This window comes from Drosophila mauritiana, chromosome 3L (assembly GCF_004382145.1).
Source record: "Drosophila mauritiana strain mau12 chromosome 3L, ASM438214v1, whole genome shotgun sequence".
Lineage (NCBI taxonomy): Eukaryota > Metazoa > Arthropoda > Insecta > Diptera > Drosophilidae > Drosophila > Drosophila mauritiana.
Window position 1 is genome coordinate 20,232,103 of NC_046669.1, and position 15,844 is coordinate 20,247,946.

The following is a 15,844-nucleotide window of genomic DNA, read 5'->3' on the forward strand; positions in this document are numbered from 1 at the left end:
AAAGTACTCGGATTTATATCGTTGATTCATAGAAGCAATGAATTGAACATTTTGTAAATCCAAAGATTTTATTGAATTTCGTAAAATTTGAATCCCAACGGTTTTGGTTAGGCGTTAGTGCTTTTTGAGCATATCAAAAATACCTTTGGTATTTCTAGCGACTCACCGCCAACGATCTGGCAACGCCGTCTGCCATTAACACAAAAATCGCGGCGTCTGTCCAATGGGATTTTGAAATAAAAACAAGTTAACAGCACGGCGCGATGAACGCAAACAAACGCAGAAGTTCGGTGAGTTCTTCGAAAACTAATTGATTGAGAAGCGCTCATGGTAGATCTATTACTTCTTGCAGCTGCGCAAGGCGCCGACCAAGGAAGATGAGACGAACACAACAGCGTCCGCGATCAAACAACAAATCAAGCGACGCATCAGTTTCAGTGGCAAGAAGTCCGTGAGGTACGTACAGTAAATATATGCGATGTACAACACTCACCCGCCCTCCACACAGGGAATTCGTGAACACCAAGGAGACCAACAACTGGGACGACTCGTACGAGGTGTCGGAACACCATGCTGAGGACAGCTCGGGATCGAAGTGCTGCAGCACAGTATCAGCATCAGTGGCGAGGGTTGTCGAACATGCCGACAAGGAGAACATTCCCCTGCCCAGCCACTGCGAGCGTGGGCATGTCGATCTGTCTGTGAATCTGCATGCCAGCGTGGATTTCACCCTCCTGCCCTGCGAAATGATGGACAAATCAAGGAAAACATCCTCAACCTCAGCTGTGTCCTTTTGCGTATCCTCTGAGGAGCGAAAACTGTTGCAAAGCAGTCTCAGTGACCGCCAGTTGGTAGACAAGACCATGGATCTGATGTCCGGATCTCTCGTCAACCGCCACCAAATCGCGTCGAGCGTTTGTGAGGAATCCTCCATCAAAGTGGCAAGCAACGAACGGGAGAAGGTGGTATTCACGCCAGCTGTCAAGGCTGTAAGTGACTCCTTCATGGACATCACGCCATTGGGATTTACTGATCCCACTCCTGCTGCTCCTGCTCCAGCTCCAGTTGAAACTCTATGTCCTCCAACGCAACAAAGTTTAATGGAGCTGGAAGAGGACAGCATTGTGAGGGAGATGCGTGAATCTACCAAAAACCAGAGCAAAACTCCGGCGCAGAAATCGCTTTTCATGGACATGGGGGAGACCAAGAATAAAACCCAACAGGGAGCTGGAGGTGTATCCTTCCCATTAAATGGTTAGTATTATCTCAGTTAAATCGATTCCTTAAAGTTTCTAATCACCAAGCTTTCGGTTATGCCACTTTATTTTGCAGTTTCCAATGACCGAGATCGTTCGCCATCGAACTCCTTTGAGAGCCTTAATAGCACCATGAACTTTACGAGAGATGAGTCCATGCTGATACCATTCGACATGATTTCGGGGAAAAACATAAGCAAGAAACTCAATTTCCGTCAACTCAACGAAGACCTGGAGGCGGGTAAGATCCAGATATTTCCAAATGGCCCAAAAACGCCGACCACGGATCGTAAGGCCAAGAAAAATCGTTTTTGGTCTGGCCTGGAAGAGGAGGGCACGGATGACACTAGTCCAAAGAAGGATATAAGAAGCATAGTACCACGAGGAACGTTAAATTTCAGTGAGAACATGACCTTGACGCCTACGAAAACAAGTCCAGTTGAAAAAGAGAAACTGAAGGCGGCGGATGAGAAGCAAAAGTATCGACTATCCCAGGCGGATGAGATGATGCTGGACAATACAAACTTCTTGGCCCATGCCAGACTAGGCGACGAAACGCAGTCGAGAAATACGTCGAAGAACTCGACGAGAAGGGAGACAACTTGCGAGACCTCGGAACTGAATTTGGAATATCCTACGATAAGTCAGGACTTTCAACCCATTCCGAGTTCGAAGCCTCGTAAAACAGATTTTATAGCAGAGGAAATGCAGCTGAGCCAGACAGATTACCCTGCTATTCCTGCATTGCAAACTGCTCCCACGCGACGTACCTTGCATCTCAATGAATCCATGGATCATGAAGCAACGAAGTCCACGTACGTTAGGAAGGAGATTTCGGTAACCACGCAGGAGACTATCTACGAAAAATCCACAACCAACGAGCAGAACAGCAACCAAAATCGCACCACATGGGGCTGCACTAAAACCAAGCGCAGGGAGACGCTTTTGATGCAGGAGAGCATGGAGGAGGACATCATTAGTCCTCTCAAGGACTTACAATTAAAGCCCAACGCGGCTCCTGGGAAAACAGGGCAATCCAAAGTGAACCATACGCTGTATCTAGCAGAACCACTGGAGGAAGTGGACATAAACCAAAGTAATATGATACCTAATAAAAATGTCGCCCCTAGAGAACAACTTAAGGCGAGGAAAACGCTGCTATTAGAGGAACCCATGGAAGAGGAAATGAGCAGTAACATTGGTTACAAGTCCAAAAGAAAGACTCTCCACTTAGCGGAACCTCTGGTGGAGGAGGGGGAGGATGTCATTTCGGAGAAGCACATACCAATGAAAGGAGTGGCGCATCAAAAAAACAAATTCAAGGGTAGGCAAACTCTTCTGTTAGCAGAGCCCATGGAGGAGGAAATGTTTTACAATACGAAAGATCCACAGGAATGTGATTTGAAAAGAAACAAGACTGGACCTCTGGAATACAGTCAATTAAACCAGGGGAAGAGTTTCACTTCGCAAAGCAGATCCAAAGCTAGGCAAACCATCCTGGTCGAAGAACCCATGGAGGAGGACACGGATTGTAACAATAAAGATAATACTGCCAAACCTGGAGAGGACCACATAAACAAGGTAGTCAAACCCAGACAAACACTCCTTATGTCAGAACCTTTAGAGGAGGATATGTGTCTTCCACCGCCAAAGAATAAGTCAATAGTGACACATAAAACAATAGATAAATCAACCGAGCAGCAGCGATCAAAATCGAGGCACACGCTATTATTATCCGAACCTATTGAAGAGGAACATGTTCATCAGGATTTGCCAGCTGGAAAGGAGCACAATTCAGCTAGACAGCAAAGATTCAAGCCAAGGCAAACGCTCATCATGGCAGAACCCATTGAAGAAGATGTTGGAGAGACGGAACGTAAATCACATGCGAATAGGGCGCAAACTAACATCACAGGTTCGACAACTTCCAGACCAAGGCACACTCTTCTGATGTCCGAACCAATTGAAGAAGAACTAACTAACGAAGATAAAAGCACGAATGCCAGCACCAATAGGACCCTAAGATCGAGGAGAACCATTCTGATGGCGGAACCGATAGAGGAAGAGGGCAATATGTCTATCGCTAAAAAAATAGGTCAATTTCCTAAAGAATCTTCTGAAGAAGTGGTATTTCAAACCTCCAAACCTCGTCAAACTCTGCTGATAGCCGAGCCTATAGAGGAAGATGTCTTCAATCAGTCAAATGGTCAGCCAAAGCCACACTCTGTATCTAAGGATAACATCACTAGGAAGACCTCAAGACGCCACACGCTTATTAATGCCGAACCCATTGAAGAGGATTTGGATGTTCGTAAACCGCTGGAAAATTCAAAGGAGTCATCTTTGACCGCCAGAATTATTCAGTCATTCGCCGAGCCCATTGAAAGTGCCCTATTTTCAATTACTGATCAAATAGCTAAACAGCAATTTTCCGAATCGGTTCAAACTCTTCCAAAGGAACCCCTAAACCATCTCCACCAGAAGCCTCGGAATACCCTCACCTCGCATGAAACTATTCAGGAGGATTTAGAAGTCGAAAAGGAAAACTCATCAGTTAGGCCTATGAGATCTAGTTGCAGAAAGACCCTAATCATGGCAGAGCCCATCGAAGAAGATGTTTATAGCCACAATATGACCAAACAAAATAGGATCTGTGACTCTTTAAATGGTCCACAGTCCGGTGGATATATGGCTGCCAAAACAAGACAATCCGTGCATATACCGGTACCCATTGAGGAGGATCTTATTCCGGGCCAACAGCATAGAGAATTCAAAGCGGCGGCGAAGGGCATAACTACACTGCTTTCGACTGAGTCCATAGAAGATGATGTACCCGCGCAACATACTCGAATTTCTAAAAATAAACCAATGGGCTCGAAGGTTTCGGCGGAGCACATCACCGAGGATTTGGATTCCAAAAGACCAGAGATTTCACAATCCGCGGAAGCGTCTTTACCCCAAAGGAGCCAGTTTCCTGATGTTCCGTCATCCAGAAGACATACACTACTTTTATCGGAACCCATGGAAGAGGATGATGTGGGTATTTTCGAACATATCTACCCCACACGAGACACAAAAATTTCCGAAAAATTAGAAAAACCAGAAGGACACATTCATTCGCCCAACAATTCTGTGGACAACGAAGAGGTAGGCACTTCTCCCAGTGCCATGGCCCAGCAATCCATGGCAATGTCCGAATCAATGGACTTCCAAAGCCCGCAGTTCAGGCCCAGGGGTCCGGACTTTAATGCAATCACGCCGGGAATGTCCTTGACTGAATTTGTGGATCAGGAAGAGATGTGCAAGACCCCGATTCACAAAAAAGTTCTCCTGACTTCCCATCGGAAAAAATTGTCCATGTACCAACCAGTGCCAATAGACCTTGAGGCGGATGCCTCCGGCTTTGGAACTCCAAAAAATCACGTCCAGCTAAAGCGTCTACCCACGCACCTCACGCCCAACCTTCCGGAGTCCAAGAAACGACACACCCATCTGTTTACGAATGGCAACATGGACATCGAAATGGAGGAGGATCAGGAAGGTGCTTGGGGGACGAAAAGTATTCAAATGCACACAGGGACAAGTAAATCTCGCAGGACCTACACGGTAGAGCAGTTGGACGCGTCGGTGCAGCCAGTAAGGGACTACAATCCTGTAGTGACTGAGCTGAACAAACAGGGCGGTCTTAATGTGCTGAAGGTGCCACGAAAATCGGCTTATAACATGGATCTAGAGGATAAACCCATCAGTATCTCCGATGTAAACAATTACTTCCAGGGGCAAAAGGAGGAGGAGCGCCAGTCTAGCGAAAGACAGAGCGGTAGCTCCAACGATAGAACCTTCAAGAGCTACGCAGCAACTAACTCAAAATTCATCAATCTGACCGGGAACACAACCATCTTTGCAGCCGCAGAAGATTTGGGTGGTGAGGGGAATGACCAGCCCCACCAGTTAGACAACGAGCACCTAAGTCTGGTTTCCACGCTGGCGGAGGAAACAGACGATGACGGCGACGAGGAGGAGGAAGAGCAGGAGCAGGAGCAAGAGCAGCATCTCTTACAACCTGAAATCTGCGAGGCTCAGCTGAATTCAATGATAAAAGCTGGCAGCGAAGGCTCCTGCAAAAAGTGCAGGAATTGCAATCATACTTTGAGCGAAACGAGGCTAAGTAGCGATTCATTTGTCCTACCACCTCGGAAATTGTGGGACTTTTCAAGGCTACAGCAACGGTTGCGCAAGATAAGGCAGAAGCCGTCGTGGAAGGAAGTGAACACTTACTGGGAGATCGAGGAGGAGGCTAGGCTGTCCAGGAACCAGGACTCCGACGATTCAATGGACCAGACCAAGGTGGAGGAGGAGGCCACCAAGTGGAACAAAGCGGCGCTTCTTGAAATGTGCAGGCTGTGAGTACCGAATACACTTGGAATTTTGAATCATTTCTTCAACATTTACTATTTCCCCAACAGACGAACAGAAGACAATGCCATAACCAAGCCCCCGGAATCCTTCTTTTCGAGACTCAAACGTTTGTTGGCCGAACAGCAGCCCAACTGGATCTTCGACTACCAGCGTAAAGTGTCCCAGCAAATGATATTTTACAACCGACAGCTGACCACGATCCGAATCGTGGTGAACTACCAAATCGAAGACTTGGTGGACGAGTCCACCATTAGCGTGTGTTCCATTGAACTAGACAATGAGGTGCCCACTCCCAAGGACCAATGGTCATCGCGTGAACACTTTTTAAACTTCCACCTAAGTCTCCGCCTGCCGCTGAATCCTGGCGACGAGATCGAGGGCAGTGATGAGACGGCTTTCTTGAAATTTCTAAACAGCATTGATCGCCGAATTGCAGAGGTCAAGCAAAAGTTACACAAAGTTTTAGCTCTTCTATCGCAGAAGAGAGCTAGGCTAACAAGGTAAGGCCTTCTCCAAGTTGTATTTCAATACATTACTAATTTAAGTGTTCCCTTTTTAGAGAAGCAAATCGAACTATTGTCAGAAAGATAGTGCGAAAGTGCATCGATCAGGAACCCATCGTGCGTCTCGAGAAGATAAGTTTCCTAATTGAAATTGGCAATATTGAGGACGTTTCCTTCACGGATATCCTACGCCCCGAACTGCATCTCTTCAATGAAAACATTCAGTATCTGCCCAAGGGAATTCCTTTCCTGGAAGCCTTTCTCACCGATCCCGAGCAGTACCTTAGAAACTAAATTCGTATGTTAGACTACCTTTTAAATTGTTTTAAATTAAAATAAATGCATTCGTCTGCGTTTTTTAACGAATCAACATTGACAGTGTAAATGGGCAAAGTGGATTTCCATTGAATGAAATAAAACAAATAAAGAGCAAGGAAGGATTTTGTTTGAATTTAAGTTTACTCGCTTCTCGTACTCGTTTACAATAATTAAAATAATAATAAAACTTAAAAGTAATTTAGTTTCCTCTTGCGTGGCTGCTGAAAATTCGTTTCGTTCATCCGGATCACTTGGAAGCTGGAACTAGTTGAGTGCGTGTTTGCTTGCATTTGCATTGTTTATGTTTATTTCACGAAGACAACACAGACATATTAAGATCCAAAATATATATATGTTTTATATATATATATATATATTTATATATATATGTATGTTATGTATTTAGGGTTTGTGTTTTGAGTGGTTCCGTGGCCTTCTGCCCGCTGGCCTCCCAGCCACATGGAGATGGATGCGTGTGAGTATGTGTGGTGTTCCTTGTTTTGTGTGAGTGTGTGTGTGACGTCATTCGAGGGTGGAAAGTGGAGGAGTGTGTGATCTCCGGCTTAGACGCGAGACAACTGCTGCAGCAGATTGCACGGCCAGAACGCCTCGATGCGCTCCTTGAGCAGCTGAAACGGATACGATATCCAGGTAAGTACGGTCTGTGCCAAATGACCCATGGGCTCCGGATACTGGTGGGTGGCCAAGGCCAGCAGGGCGGTAATGGAGCACAGTCCCGCCGTGAACAGGATGAAGAAGGGCAGCTCCTTCTTGGGATAAACAGACACCTCGTGGAACGCCGGCAGCAGTTCGCGATCCGCGCACTCTGTGCACGTTGGATATGGATAGAAGAGGTGGCCGCGCTCCAGCGGATACGGCAGCATGCGAAACGTGCCCTCCCAGGTGCAGTGCAGCAGATTCAGGGCGCCCTCCACCTGCTTCCAGTGCTTCAGATGGAAGAACGCGTAGGCCAGTGCCTCCGAATCGCCGCGCTTCAAAATGTGCTCTGGCGGTAGAATAAGTCGCTTTGTCTCCAGCAGATACTTGGGCACATGCGGATTGAACTCCACCGCCCGATGAATGGCCTCAACGGCGCTCATTTCTGCTGGACTTAGACCTCGCTTGGATGCTATGTCTGGCGAAAACTTATCGGCCACGGCGCGCGCCTTCAGCAGAGCAGCTGTATAGCAGATAGTCGCCGATTTCGGCAGCGAGATGTCATCGTACTTGGCCAGAATGGCATGGCAATCGGCGTAGGCCTGCATCTCCAGAAGCGTTTCGATTAGATTCTCGTGGATGTTCAGTACGCTCATGATCGAGGGTATCTCCTTGGTGAGATCGCGAAACATCTTAGCCGCCTCCTTCAGCTTGCCCAGCTTGCGGGCGCACATGGCAAGCCTTCGCTTGATGTAGATCAGCACATTGGTGTCGCGCCGATGCATGCCATCCGCAATGGCGCCCTGATGTTGGGTGGCCTGCGACTTGCGGTAGTTGATCTCGGCGACCTTTAGGGCCGTCTTCAGGATCTTCTCCGCCTCCATAATGGTCATGGCTTCCTCCTCGGCCAGCAGTATATAGGCAGGCGCACATTCCGCATTGATTTCCAGAGCACTGTGAGCGGACTTGATGCGCTGCATGGGATTGCGTTCGCGCCAGGCCGTCTGCATGATCTCATACTCCTCCTTGCGGGCGTCGCCTTCGCAGGTGAAAAATGTTTGATGATCCTGGGCACTTAAGTTCATGTCGTAGTAGGTCAATGGCTCCTTGCTGGTAGCCCAAAAGAATCTCTGGTACTCGGCGCCGCGAAAGAGATTAAGTGGATTCCGCCAGACCTTACACTCGGGCATTTGGGTGCCCGTACTTGTGGTGGCGCTGCCACTGCCTGATGCCCCTGCTCCTCCAGATCCTCCACCGCCTGCTCCGCCATTGCTGCTGCTGCTGGAGCCACTGCTGCTGCTGCTGCCACTGCCATTGCTGGACTCTGATTGGCCATCACTGCCATTTATCCAGGGGCTAATGTGGTTGATTGAGACTTGCTCTGCGGAACAGGGACAGTGAAACAGAAGTCGAAGTAAGCGGAGGAAGGGGAACCCCACTACTCACCTATAAACGAAGTGCCATACTTCCGGAAATACCACCACTCAAAGATCAGGATCAGGCCCGAGATCAGGCTGGAGGTCCCTGTAAGCGCCACGTAGAACTTGGGCGTCAGAGTGCTGAGAAACATGGACGAATCCCACATCCTGCTGCCTGCTGCCCCCTGCCTGCGAAGTTCTGTATTCGACGCTCGTTTAGCTTTGGCCCCAGCTCCGTCCGGATTTTGCCGCTCGCCGGGATTAGCCTGCGCCTGGGGGTTCGCGGATACTCTGTGCTCTGGCACTGACCACCGCAGAGGGGTTGGATCAATTAACGGTTGCCTTTCTTGGCGCTATCCTTGCGCGAATCCTTGCTGCAGATGAGACTTTTTTCCATCAAGTATTCGAAAGGGGATGAGCGGGGGGTAAATACCAGCGCAACGTGACCGTTCTTCGTCGCCTTCGAAATGCCACTGAATGTAATGGTCACTCTGAAAAGTTCTTGCGAGAAAACCTTTCAACTACATTCAGAAATATTCCACGCATGTAATTAAAATCTATTGCATTGCCAGAATATATCCTCATTTCCCACTGTTATCTATTATTTCTTATATTTGTTTTAATAGCTTGGTACTTATTTTGCTTATCATATTTCGACAGTTATTTCTTACGATCATTCTTGGGCCTTACTCTAATAGCAAAAGCGGTAATATATTTTAAAATATTTAAGCGAACTACCTGGAATCTATTTAATGCTAATTGTGGTTAAAATTTAATAAAAAATGTAATTCTCGAACCATCCACTCTTTCCGATAGTTTCACGCCTATCGATAGACCCACCTGCGCACCACTACAAAAAATGGCCGCTGTGCTGCAAGTGCACTTTTTTTTATAATAGACCAATCCGATAGAAACCAGCACGCGAAGCCCTTAATTTGGAACTCCTGTTGAACGGAAAGCCATCAGTGGTGCAGTGGAATCATGGAGCAGGTGTCGGATACTGCAGTGACAACTCTGGAGTCAACCCAAGCAGAGGAACCACCACTAGGAGTCGAAAAATCTGAGAACCTAGAACCAAAAACGACGGCGTTGGAAACACTCTCAGAAAGTGCGGGTCCCACTGATTTGGAGAATGAGCTGGCCAATCTCAACGGATCTGAAGAGGGTCCCGGCTTGGACGAGCTGAGCACGCTGGAGCGGGAGATAGCTAAGCTGCATAACATTCGACCACCGGATGCGGCGTCCGAAACTGCGGATTCCGTCACACCAAGTGGCGGATCAGAAAATGGTGGCTTAGAGCCCCGCCTGGCCCCAGATGAACCTAAATGTCGATCCCCAATAATCGAAGAAGGCAACACTGCCTCAGGCAACGGCCAGTCCAGCGAATCCCCCTTGGAAGAGGTAGATCTCATTGCCCTGCTCAAGGGGACGGATACCAGCCATGACCAGCCAACGGGACAGGAAAAGTGCACCTTGGAGAAGGCTCTTTCCGAGCTTGACGGCGTTGGAGAAGATGGGGATGTAGGTGTTACCATCGAGGGCGAAGGACAGTTCGAAATCATGGAAATTGACGACGACGAGGGAGAGTCATCGAGTCGAAAAGCCAGCCCCAAGGTACCTGCGTCCAAGCCCATCAAAACGAACTCCTTGCCTTCTATTTCCAAGCATAAGCTTTCCCCGGAACAAGCCAGAGCTGTTGCTCTGGAGCAGATGGCCGGTCTAAAGCCAAAGTCGCGTCGTAAGGAGCCGCCTGCTCCGCCTTCTGTGGTCAAGCCAATAGATATTGTCAGCTCGCTGAACGATGACTGGGACGACTACGACTCTGAGGAAGACAAGCCGGCTTCCGCGTTGGTGACAGAAGTGATAACTATGCCTCCAGCACACGTAGTCACTAAGAAGCCACCTGTGCCTGTGAAAAAGTTGTCATCCCCAGTTAAGCACAGCCCGAACTCAGCAATTTTGCTAAACAACAAGATCAGCGGAGTAAAAGTAATGTTAAAGACCGTGAGCCAAAAGCAACTTGCAGCCTCAACAGGGGCAGCAGCGGAAAAACCCAAGCCGACTGTCGTTGTGTCACCTCCCAAGAACACCGAAGAGCATACTACCGGTACAGTAAAGGTGGAATTCATTAAATCATTGTTAACAAACTAAACTTTCAGGGTTCAAGCGCATGCGTGTAATTAAAAGGAAGATAATCTGGGACCCCGATGTACCCGAGACGAAAAAATCGTTTGCGCAGTATGCCAACCCAAAGGCAGTATCTCCAGCACCCCCCACACCAAAAACAAATATCAAAAGCATTTCGCCCACTACGACGACTAAGAAGGAGGTGGCGCCCAAAAAACGGTCAGCTACACCTACTGCTCGGTCTACTAAAGCTGGCACGCCGGTCGGAGGAACAGAGCGGGGTCCCTCGCCCGTCAAACGACGGGCGCAAACTCCGAACACAGGTCTAGCCAATGGCGGAACTCAAAAAAAGAAAAAAGTCTCTGAGATCGATCGCCTGATGGGCGACGAGGGAGCTGCCAATATGATTCATGCAGTGGAGCATGAGCAGCGGGAATTGAGTGGTGGTGAGGTGTCCAATAAGCCGCTGATGCGCAAACGAGCCATGACCATAACCGGAAGGGTAAGTACTTCTGCTATAGAAATCCGCTATACCTATTATCGATTATCGAATATTTATGATTTCCAATACAAGAACCAGACAGCACGAGTTGCAGTGGAACCAACACCGCCCAAGAAAGAGTCAGCCCATTCGGCCGCCAAACGAACGCCTGCAGCAGCTGATTCCGTTTTTACTAAGGCCACCGCCAACACATCTGCCCGTAAGCCTCGCGCCTCCGACTCGTGGGACTTCGTTTACAAACAGCGCGCCAGCGAGGAATCGATGATCATGCGTCGGCGCTCCAACAGCTCGTACTCCAGTAACGCCTCCGTCAGTCGAAATTCGCTGGACAATAGGCCCGGAGCAGCCAGTCTGTCTGATGATGCAGGCGAGGGCTCAGACCCGTCATTTAAGTTTGTAAAGCCCGTAAGCAAGTCCAGCCAAAGGGGCGGCGAAGATACCTCCTCGCATACGTTGGCTAACGATATGAAGGCGAACAACGGTAGCGAACTGGTGTGCCTGCACAAGGTTAACAAAGTTGCTCACCTGGTCATCCACACGCAACGAGGAAACTTTGGTCATACGTACAGCACGCAGCTGCTGGAGCAGTTGAACGACACACTGTCCAGTGTTGCCCGCAAAGGCGAGTTCAACACGGTGTTGCTTACCGTCGAGGGTCCACAGTTTTGTCACGGCATCGATTGCCAAGAACTGATTCAGGGTTCCCTGGAGAAGCGAAAGGATAGTGCCAGTCAACTGGTTGCGGCCCTAAAGTAAGTATTTCGAATGGATCTTTGAGAAAAGGCTTATTAACGAAACCATTACATTTTAGAGGCTATCTACGCACTCTGGCCACTTTTCCTAAACCCTTGGTGGCGGGCATTGTTGGCAGCCAAATTAATTTGGGCGTTATGCAGCTTCCCTTTGCTGACTACGTGGTGGCCTCTGATGATTGTAGCTTCGAGACTAACTATGCCAAATTGGGTCAGCTGCCCGAGGGCTTTGCTCTGTGGCATGGTCACCAAAGAGTTTCCAGTGAAGTGGTAAATATTCATAGTCCTCTATTAAGCCTATCTACAGCTCATTCTATGAATCCTTCAGCACTCTCGTTTGTTTCTTCTGGGTGAAAGACTGTTCGCAACGGAACTTTTGGAATCGAATAGTTTCGTTGACAAGATCTGCAAGGCCCGTAATGTCAACGAAGAGGCTCTGGCCATAGCCAAACAGATATCCACTAGCTCTGCGGAGGTAAAAAGTAAAATCGAGTGGTATTATTAGTTAACTAATTTCGAAAATCCCGTAGATGTATCGTACGCTGAAGAAACTCAACCACTCCGCCATCAATGCCACGAAATTCCCGCGTCTGGATGAGGAACTAAAAGTTATAGGCGAGCAATGGGTTACTGCCAATTGCTTGGCCAATTTCAAACGCTATCTTAACGACGTTGATTTCTAGAGAATAGATTTATAGTTACTGTATACCATTTGGGAATGGTAGACATTCATGCATACAAACCATTTAAAGATTAATTGATACTTTTAGTTGAGTCCTTTTAGGAGTTTTATTCTGGACCATGAGACTATCGCCCTAAGAATTTTTGTACTCCTTCCCATAAACACACGTGTAAAATGTTTGATCCTATTGTAAAGTACGAACGCTGTGTAAATTGTAAGAAATTCGGAGGCAGGAGTTATATCCTGTTCTATTATGGTTTGAAAGGTAACTCGTTTAGTTGGAAAGTTTGGGTTGGAAAGTTCGCGAATCAAATTATCGCTTACATGTTTTCAATTCGAAATTTTATTTTCCGTCATCCGAAATCCCCAAATAGTTAACTTTTCAATAAAACAATGAAGTTTAAGATCCCATGCAATATATCTTGTGTTATATGAAAAACTGTTAAGCCTCAAAATGAAATAAAATAAGATGAACAGCTCCCATAAACGGAACTAATCAATTGAAATCTATTTGTCGACTGATTTATTATGGGAGGCTAGAAAAGGTTTTATAATGTACAATGTAATGCATGCAACTAGTTTAAACATTATTTATGATCGACAGCACGCTTCTGCTGGCTAAATGCACTATAACTCAACTCAGTTCCTGATAGCCAACTGAATCCCCACCTAGTTGTCCTTGTGGACCTCGAAGTAGGCGGGTAGCTCTGCTTGGAGGCGCAACAAACGCACGTAGGTCAGCAGTTTCCATTCGCTCAGCGGTTGATCCTCGGGGTGCACGAAGGTGGACATGTATGTGACTAGCTCCTGAGATCCGTCCTGGTCGAGATCTGCGACAAGCATCGAGTGGTCCTGGTTGTTCAGATCCGGTTGGCACACCACCTCCTTGCGGTCGTGGCGGCAAAACTGGACTATGTTGCTTCGCGAGGTGTTCTCGATGTGGGTATCAGCCCCCACGAAAACCACTAGTAGCATGGTTTCTGTAATCATGTTCATTTTGTAGCTTCCGCCGGGAGAGATTCCACTCGATTTGGTCAGGTTCTTATTGGGAGATGGCAGTCCAAATGATTCCCTCTTCTGCTTCACATGCTCGAAGACATCGAACTCCTGGTGAGGCGGTTGAAACTCTTGATCTTTCGCCTCCGTGCTCCTTCTTAGACGTTGGTGCTGCTGTTGTTTCTTTGCCTGAGCCTGAGACTTTTCTTTATCCTTGATAGCATTCATGTTCTTCGTGTGATTGTTGCTGCCACTCTTCTGCACATTGTTGCTGTTACTGCTGGCGGAAGTCTGTTTGGAAGGCTTAGCCACCCCATGCCACTTCCAGAACTTCATCACGAAGCCGGACATTTGCGACTTGGTATTCTTGAAGTGCCATTCGGCGGGCTTCATGCCGTACATTCCGCTCGTGATGAAGTTTTCCACCACATGGGGTTTGCCATCGCGGACTTCACTAAGAACAAATGTAACGTTGCAATCCTCCGGACAGCGTCCTCGGTTCTCCACCACGAGTTCCCGTCCACTTAGAGAATATATGTTCCTCTGGGCATCCAGCTCCCGCCGCTGGCCATGGTTTCTATGCTGCGAGATCTTTGAAGTGCCTAGTCGTTGGCTTACAATGGATTTGTTGGTGATCAGGGCATACAGCTCGGCCAGACTCTTGGAACGCTGCTGCTCAGTGCCATTGGCCCGCTGACAGGTGAAGCTCACGTTGCCCGCCTCAAGCTTCACGTTGCTCAGAGTGTCGCAGTCGTGGATGGTGAAGCCATCACCAATAGGTGCTCCCCTTTTGCCCGACAGCATGCGCAGAACATTGCGAGCCTCTAGTTTTTCTGGAGATTCATGTTTGAGCTGGGCAAGCGATTTAGTGCGCTGTACCAGTGACAAACTGGTCACGAGCAGCAGGTCCAGCACTCCATCTGCATCCAGATCAGGCAGGATGACTGGGAAGTCATAGGCATCCACCTTTCGGGCTGATCGCTCCTTAAACCACCAGAGCCATTCACCAGAGACGGGATGAATGGCTCCAAGTTCGCCATACTCATCCAGTACCAAGCAAGCTGGTTTCCCATTGCCATCTATATCTATGAGGGTGCAGTCCAGGGCCACAGGCTCATCAACCATCTCCACAAACCAAGCCACAGCTCCCGAGGAGCCAATCAAACAGATGATGCCATTACGCCGCTCGTTACCTGGGCGGAATTCCGGGAAAAAGGCATCACCGCGGTACATGAATATCAGGTTGTTCTCCCAGGCTCTTAGACCACCGACCACATTAACTCCTCCCTTAAGTTCCGCTTTTGTGTAATTATTGAACCAGTTGTGGGTCTTTATCCTGTCTCCGACGGCTGGACAGGATCCAGTGCCATCGGGATTACCGCAGGGCACCAGCCACACAAAGGATACGACGGCAAGGAAGCACAGGAGTAGGCTGCCTATGAAACAGCATTTCCTTGCCGGTGACATGGGGGTCCGTTTGGACAAATCCTCGCCGGTCTGATCATGATCCCCTAAGATGGCTACATTGTCTGCATTCGCATCGAAATCACTGTTGAAGTGGGACAACTCCGAGCCCACTCCACCATTATCGCTTAACATAACGGAACGGAAAGTATTCTGCATATTGGTAGCGTAGCTACTGCCCTCGAGTTGGAACTTCTGGGTACTCCCGGCAGGATTTCGAGTCACAATCCTAGTGGCCGTGGGAGATGCTCTCGTATGTGGTGATTTCAGGGCTAGAGTGTTCGGCGGGATGCGTATTCTTTGGGCTTGGAGCTGCTCCGGCGGACTGGGCTGATGAGCTTGCTTAAGTTTCTGTTGCAATTTTTGTCGATGATTGGCGGCGTTGTGGATCTCAATTTCCTCGTCGGATTCAGAATCGCTCATTGCCTGACTTAGTGGAGCATAGATGCCCTGGTGGCCAGCGGGGGGCAGTAATTCGGAGTGCAGCATTTTGGCTGTCAAAAACAGAGAACAAATCCGGAAAAATCAATACCAGCCGGTCAAAACCAATGGCAAATAGTCTAAAATAGAAGGAAATCCCAAGTAAACCCACCTCCGTTGATTGGCTCAAACACGCTTTGACATCTAACATCCACATAGCTACTGCTTTTGATCTTTATTGGATTAGGCGAAACATTAATTCCAGCGAACGAAAACACCCTTCGAAAAAGCTCTTCTTTCCGCAATTTAAATTCGGGCGATTGTTATGCA

The 15,844-nt window shown here is 48.1% G+C and overlaps 4 protein-coding genes across 5 annotated transcripts; 2 read left to right on the forward strand and 2 right to left on the reverse strand.

Annotated features, from left to right (window-relative positions):
- The first annotated feature begins 182 nt into the window (after positions 1–182).
- Positions 183–6,544, forward strand: LOC117139017. The gene is made up of 6 exons (XM_033301111.1): positions 183–290; positions 353–456; positions 509–1,254; positions 1,333–5,659; positions 5,723–6,175; positions 6,235–6,544. The coding sequence occupies exons 1-6, from the start codon at positions 264–266 to the stop codon at positions 6,470–6,472; spliced, it is 5,895 nt and encodes a 1,964-aa protein (XP_033157002.1). The 5' UTR covers positions 183–263; the 3' UTR covers positions 6,473–6,544.
- A 74-nt stretch (positions 6,545–6,618) lies between these two features.
- Positions 6,619–9,019, reverse strand: LOC117139018 (protein ST7 homolog). Its single transcript, XM_033301112.1, has 2 exons — positions 8,600–9,019; positions 6,619–8,534 (listed from the first exon to the last, which is right to left on the reverse strand). Exons 1-2 carry the CDS (start codon positions 8,736–8,738, stop codon positions 7,060–7,062), a joined length of 1,614 nt encoding a protein of 537 aa, XP_033157003.1. The 5' UTR covers positions 8,739–9,019; the 3' UTR covers positions 6,619–7,059.
- Positions 9,020–9,419: 400 nt separating this feature from the next.
- On the forward strand, positions 9,420–13,140 carry LOC117139806. 2 transcript variants are annotated; one of them, XM_033302433.1, is made up of 6 exons: positions 9,420–10,678; positions 10,731–11,200; positions 11,279–11,952; positions 12,012–12,222; positions 12,281–12,427; positions 12,483–13,140. In XM_033302433.1, exons 1-6 carry the CDS (start codon positions 9,553–9,555, stop codon positions 12,633–12,635), a joined length of 2,781 nt encoding a protein of 926 aa, XP_033158324.1. In that variant the 5' UTR covers positions 9,420–9,552; the 3' UTR covers positions 12,636–13,140. The 2 variants fall into 2 exon arrangements, with proteins under 2 accessions (XP_033158324.1, XP_033158323.1); XM_033302432.1 differs by having other exon boundaries at positions 9,421–10,678; positions 11,273–11,952.
- LOC117139807 lies at positions 13,135–15,840 on the reverse strand. The gene is made up of 2 exons (XM_033302434.1): positions 15,687–15,840; positions 13,135–15,588 (listed from the first exon to the last, which is right to left on the reverse strand). Exon 2 carries the CDS (start codon positions 15,581–15,583, stop codon positions 13,304–13,306), a length of 2,280 nt encoding a protein of 759 aa, XP_033158325.1. The 5' UTR covers positions 15,584–15,588; positions 15,687–15,840; the 3' UTR covers positions 13,135–13,303.
- Positions 15,841–15,844: the final 4 nt, after the last annotated feature.

Coding starts and splice junctions, on each gene's coding strand:
- LOC117139017 (XM_033301111.1), top strand. CDS start 264: ATGAACGCAAACAAACGCAGAAGTTCG. Junction 457..508: donor AGTGGCAAGAAGTCCGTGAG/GTACGTACAGTA, acceptor CCCTCCACACAG/GGAATTCGTGAACACCAAGG. Junction 6,176..6,234: donor AAGAGAGCTAGGCTAACAAG/GTAAGGCCTTCT, acceptor TTCCCTTTTTAG/AGAAGCAAATCGAACTATTG.
- LOC117139018 (XM_033301112.1), bottom strand. CDS start 8,738: ATGTGGGATTCGTCCATGTTTCTCAGCACTCTGACGCCCAAGTTCTAC. Junction 8,535..8,599: donor GTATGGCACTTCGTTTATAG/GTGAGTAGTGGG, acceptor CCTGTTCCGCAG/AGCAAGTCTCAATCAACCAC.
- LOC117139806 (XM_033302432.1), top strand. CDS start 9,553: ATGGAGCAGGTGTCGGATACTGCAGTGACAACTCTGGAGTCAACCCAA. Junction 10,679..10,730: donor CACCGAAGAGCATACTACCG/GTACAGTAAAGG, acceptor CTAAACTTTCAG/GGTTCAAGCGCATGCGTGTA. Junction 12,223..12,280: donor AAAGAGTTTCCAGTGAAGTG/GTAAATATTCAT, acceptor TGAATCCTTCAG/CACTCTCGTTTGTTTCTTCT.
- LOC117139807 (XM_033302434.1), bottom strand. CDS start 15,583: ATGCTGCACTCCGAATTACTGCCCCCCGCTGGCCACCAGGGCATCTAT.